The sequence below is a fragment of the Sinocyclocheilus rhinocerous genome, unplaced genomic scaffold (assembly GCF_001515625.1).
Source record: "Sinocyclocheilus rhinocerous isolate Xijiao unplaced genomic scaffold, SAMN03320098_v1.1 scaffold769, whole genome shotgun sequence".
Classification (NCBI taxonomy): Eukaryota; Metazoa; Chordata; class Actinopteri; order Cypriniformes; family Cyprinidae; genus Sinocyclocheilus; species Sinocyclocheilus rhinocerous.
In genome coordinates this window covers 1,061,284-1,067,494 of record NW_015636562.1, presented here as the reverse complement: position 1 = coordinate 1,067,494, position 6,211 = coordinate 1,061,284, and the positions used below count along the sequence as shown (strand labels likewise).

General features: G+C 36.7%; 1 protein-coding gene across 9 annotated transcripts in view; it reads right to left on the bottom strand.

Annotated features, from left to right (window-relative positions):
• nrxn3b (neurexin 3b) overlaps positions 1 to 6,211 on the bottom strand; it is a 313,614-nt gene that overhangs the window by 190,424 nt on the left and 116,979 nt on the right. For all 9 annotated transcript variants that reach the window (XM_016562578.1, XM_016562579.1, XM_016562584.1 and 6 more), the window contains one exon: positions 1,976 to 2,359. In XM_016562578.1, coding sequence (XP_016418064.1) covers positions 1,976 to 2,359 — 384 coding nt within the window. The remainder of the gene's footprint in view (positions 1 to 1,975; positions 2,360 to 6,211) is intronic.

The window sequence follows — 6,211 nt, the reverse complement described above, 5'->3', positions numbered from 1 at the left end:
CCATCAAGAGGGTAGGGGACCTGCATGCATTTTCGGTCGACGATTCGTGCCTAGAGTTTGGGCCGGCTGACTCCCAGGTAATCCTGAGGCCCCGGCCCGGCTATGTGCCCAAGGTTCCCACTACTCCCTTCCGGGATCAGGTGGTGAACCTGCGCTGAACCCAGCCTAGCTTTGCTCTGTATGCATTGCACCGGCTGCCTTTTTATGCTCACGCTGTGATCAGTGGCAGCTGGATGCAATAATTGCATGCCAATGTGCATTGGCTCGTTTAGTTACACTCGAAGTAGATTGGTCTCTCGAAGCGAGATCCCAATTCGTCGGTCGTGACGTGAAGTCTCCATTCCCTCCTTCAGGGAACGAGGGTTACATACGTAACCGAGAAAATATATTTTAAAAATAAAATACAATTAGTTTTATTTTATTTTTAAATTAAATTTTACATTTTAAACACGTTATTGTAAAATAACTTTTTTATTTTAGTATTTTTTTGTTATTTATTATTTATTTTATTATTTTTCAAAATTTGATGAACAAAACCTATTGTGAAGACGTATATAAATTGACCATCAACTATGTTGGGTACAATATGTTTTGTTTGTTTGTTTAATTCAATTCAAATATATATTCAAATTTGAGGTTAACCCGACAAAGAAATAACAAATAACACTTGTTATTAGTGTTAAATACATTAAATACATGTGTTACTTAAAGTGTAGTACTTAATCAGAATTTGTAGTGGCATCATAATTGATTAATTTTACCACATTAACATTGTTATTTCTCTGTTTTATTAACGTGAAGCAGCTTTGAAATAATCTGCATTGTATGAAGCCCTATATAAACATATGTGACCTGACTTGACATACAGTTTGTCCGTAACATGGTAACAAGCAAGACATATTGCTTGAAAAGTGTTCTTGTGCTATTTATTTTCAAATAAATACACAGTTGTATATTTTGCAACAATACATTAAGACATTCAATAATGTTATGTACACATTTTTGAATTAGTCTGATTCAAAGGAGAATAAGAAGGCTGAATCCTGACTGACAGAGGAGAAGTTGGGGATGGAGGAGGATAATTAGCTATTGAGCAATGGGAAAACTGCTGATAATACTGAGGGACCTTATATATGAATGCTTAGATAGGTGTCGTATTCCCATAGGTTGATGGGGATCAGCTGAGAGTCAGCTGATGCGAGCTTGACTAAAGTGACCTGCCAGAACTAACGCTACGCTAGATTTTTGTTGCCTGCATTAAAAAAAAAAAGTTTTTGGGTCACTGCATACAGAGCAGTTTTTATGATATAAAGAAGTAAATAAATATCATATAAAGAATGTTTCCATAAATTCAAACATAACCACCAACAGTTAAGTCATTAATCAGAGTCTTTGTCTGAAATTGCACCCAATGCTCTTACATGGTGTATTATTTCAGTGGGACAGACATTTTTGTGGTGTCTGAAACCATAGTGGACATTATTCATTCAGGCCCATCATGCGCCGCAATAATGACTGTACAAACAGTGCACATGGGTATAGAATACCTATAATGCACTGTGAAGATTGTGTTGAATGAATTCCTGCATCTTGCCAGAAGATGGCGTTTGCAGTGGAAACATATTGTGTAAGATCAGATATTTTATTATTAAGTTACCTTATATTAAATCATGGTCCATTCACAGACAAAAAACAGACAGAAAATCAGGCTACGCAAGACAAACAATAGTCGGGTTTCCATCCAAAGTTGCGAATTTAACTTAGTTAACTTAACAAATGCATTTCCTTCTCCCATTATTCGCATTAACCCTTTTTCCCACAAGTCAAAATCCACCTCAAGCAAGCATAAAAACTCTTTTGCAAATTAAAGGATGTTTATTCAGAATTTGGTGTTTTCATCCCTCGTTTCTGATGCGTTACTTCAAAATGTGCATACAAACATGGTGATGGAAACATAGCTAATGGCTTCACTCACCTCTCTCACAGGTTCGATCCCAGTATCCGGTCCCGGTGCAGTCACAGATGAAGCGATTCCAGCCCTCTTTACAGATGCCGTTGTTTTTGCAGGGGTTGCTGTCACATTGTTTGCCTGTTACTTTGCTGCAGGACGGCTTGATTCCGACTCCGTTCTGTGCCTCTGCGATCTGGCGAATGTCTTTACTGCGTCCGTCTATGAAGAGATCACGGATGCACCCCACATAGCCATAGTTCAGCATAGCGGTCCACAGGTCAGTGGGAAGAACCAGGCCAACACGGTTGTCTGGCAGACCGCCGAGATATAGGTCACCCTCCAGGTCTAGAATCTCATTCTCTCCACTGGCTGTGAATGGAGTCCGACGGCTGTTCACAGAGATGATACCTGTTCAAAACAAAAACAGACTGTCAGGAATGACTAAATAAGCTCAGCCAAAAGAAGACAACGTCATGCTGAAAAAATACATACATAGAAATAAGTACACAGTCATTATAAAATTGGTCATTATAAAAATATTTGACAACATGATGCTGCTAACCAAGCAAAACCAAGAAAAAAAACTGTGCAATAAATATATATAGTATATAGAGATATATAATATAGAGATGTGCATTTGTGTGTGTGTGTTCTGACACAATGATGTACTAACGGATAGAGGCTGGCAGGAGTTTCAGAATAGAAACATCAATAGAGTTCAGTGTGGAGGCACTGGCAGATTGAGGGGGCACTCCGAGTTCTTCGGCTGGTCTTTATTATGCAAGTATTCTTGGTCTCTCAACACCCACATGTCTATATATCTGTCTCTGCCCTTTGTTGCTGAGAAATACAAGTTTCTAGGGACTTGCATGAAGGCTATTAATCAGACAAGGAGCCAGTCACCATTCCTGAATAGATATATAACCTATTCACCAAAACTAAACCTATTATCACTGTTATGATTAAAATGCAATGTGAAAAATGAGCATTCAATAAAAAATATTATATATATATATATATGTATTATATATTATATATTTATTTATGTATTATATATTTATAGTATTAAATAAACATAAATGCCATGTCAGATGCAGCTTGTTTTCCACCTTTAAAAATGTAAAGACAGCTTTTGTTCATGTTGACCCAAAAGCTTTCTGTTCATTTCCAGGTTTAAATCAAAGAAATGTCAGACTTTAAGTGTTGTCTCTGACTTTTGGATTGCTCTGTATAACATGACCAGAGGCATAAAATAAGAGCCACCCTCTTGTGACTTTAATGTGGAAAAGTGTTCATTTTCAGATATGAAGTTTGTGACAAAACAATGATGAAAGCTCCAATTACGCACTGTAGTCTTCCATAGAACAGTTTTTCCTGTGCTAAAAAAAAAAAAAATCCATACATTTATTATGCTAGATGACTTTTTATTGAAGTCTTTGATTGTGCACTTTGTCGTCTGCTGTGAAAATGGTTTAGAATCAACCCTAATAACAGTGCTTAATACAGAGAAGTTTAGAAAGAAATGATGCCATTAAGTTACAATTGAGAATAGATTATTTTTGTGGATAAAAGTGCTACATTATCAGCTTCTTTTTACTGACAATTTGTTGGCAATTTAGATGTATTTTTAAAGCTTTGCAAAAGTTACTTCAACACCCTTTCAAATTTGACATTCTGATGCCAAAGGAGAAACTTTTTAAGCTCCACAATTAAAGGCACAATATGTAAGATTGTTTTATTAAAATATCCAGAAATCATTAGAACAGTGTTATATATTTTGTTGACTTGTGTACTTACATTATACCAAATGTTTCGAAGAATGTTTAAATCCAGAGAAATTTTTATTTTAGTCCATTGCGTCGCCTGCCATATTCATTACTTACTACAAAATAGTCAGAAGAACACGGACTGCAGGAAAGTAGGTTTGACGAACCAGTGGTCTGGCGTTTGCAAGTTAAGACTCCTAAAAACACCTTTTCTCATGTGCAAACCAAACAAGTGCGCGCACAACCATGGATGGTTCATTTTTTCCATGTAAGTCGAGTCTGGGGTGTGCGATACACAGCATCGTCTGCGATAATATGGTAAGTGTTGTTGTAATGATGTGCGATCTGACATTATCAAGTAACGTCTAGGTTACTAGGTAATCACCAAATCACACACAGAGTGCACGCACGTTGATTTATTAGTCTATTAAAACTCAAAATTCCAGGCATTCTAAGTTGTAGACGGCAAAAATGCTTCTGTATGCTTTTTATATATATATAATTTAATATAGTTAACTTAATCTATATACTGTGTTTACTTATTGAATGAATCAGCTTTTTGAACTAATCGGTTGAATAAATGATTCAGTGATTCACTCATTAACACAGTCAAATGCTTTGTTTTTGAATGAATCAGTCGTTTGAATGAATCGGTTGAATCTCAATGACTCACTCATTAACAGTCACTTGCTGTCACCTACTGGCGGTTTTAATTTCACATTTCGACTAGGCCTATTTTTTTCATGTTTTAAATGATTTCAAATATCAGTATTCCAATGTTTTATGTTAAAAACAAAACATTAGGCCTATTTATGCATCTGTAACTGCAGGTTAAATGCATCCATGTCCCCTCTGAGATACATTAAACCGTGTAAATACATCTAAATGCCACTTCAGATGTAGGTTCCAGAAATGTTTTCTTGTGTTGGAATGAAAGACTCAAGTACCGGATGAAGTGCTTCTTATTCTTACCCAAAAATACAAAATGGAAGAAAGAGTTAAAACTGAACACAATCTTGCTACTCAAGCTGTGTATGAACATTTTTTATATTTATTTGCTTCTTTTCCATTTTGCATTTACTTGTACTTTTACTTTCAATACTTAACTACGTTTAAGATTTAAAAAAATACTTTTCGTACTTAAGTACAATAAATATCACACACTTTAAGACTTTTACTCAAGTAATATTCTAAACGGTGACTTCAACTTCTACCAAAGTCATTTTCTGATGAGATATCTGTACTTTTACTTGAGTATGGCTTTCAGGTACTTTATACACCACTGTATGCGTTTTATTAGACAGGTGACAACCGCACAGAGTAGCATTATAACATAATTTTCAAATGTATCTAGTATGATAAAACATCGCTGCTTTACCCCACATACGCACGACCGGAAGGAGCGGAAGCGGTCAACTGTGGCATAATAAAAGCTCCGCTGCTTTCGAGCCGTGTGTCACGCTCATCTCTCATTAGCAATTGCATCAGTGGCTTCGTTTCGCTTCGACGGCTTTCAGCCTCACCCTGCTTCATACTATGATGTTAATAAATCTTTAATACATTAGCTCATCCATAAACATGATTTCTGCCCGAGTCCCGTCGGATTGCATCGGCTATGGGAATGAAGATGACAACTCCCATGATTCCACACTCAGTCACGGTGTCATCAAACTACGCCTTTGTTTCTTTGTTTGTCTTGAATACACGCCCTCTAGCGGCGAAAACTTACATATTGTGCTTTTGTAGCATCTGCTTAGGATCATTGAGGGTCATGGGGGCTTTATGTCTTAGAGACCCTTTTAGCCTTTTGACATTTGCATATAAATTACAGTCCTGGCCCCAGATTCTACCGTAATATGGGTGCTAATTTGCCAATGGTTTTCCCCCCATTATCAATTAGAGGCTAACCAGATCAACTCTGGTCTCCCCATCGACTTCAAACACATTCCAATGTCCTAAGAGACAGTCATCCACAGTACCTGGCACCAGATGTCTGATGGCCAGCGAACTACCCCCATGCTCACAATACACATAACACACACACATAAAGACATTTTCTTTATTTAGACTATAATTAATCAGTTACAATTGTATCTGGTATATGCATGTGTTGTTTGTATGTTTCCCTATTATATTAGCCTAGTTACAACTCTTTATTTGTATTAGTTAGACTCTCAATGCTTATATTCAGGTATATGAGTGTATCTTTGCTTTCTAGATGTTTCGTTCTTGGTATCAAAATGATCTGCTCTTTATTCCTCAAACAATGATGTACACTATGTGATCGTGAAATGCATCATACTATTTGTACCATATTTTGGGTAAAACTGCAAAAAATCCTCCAGACCAGCAATAAACATGCAAATGGATAAACAGAGACAAAGAAAGTTTCTCCCACTCAAAATTCATGCCTCTGATTGGCCATCCCACCCAAAAGGTGGGTGTGGATAGGAACTTTCAAAAGTCATTAGCTCAGACTAATCTTGGCTCAAAA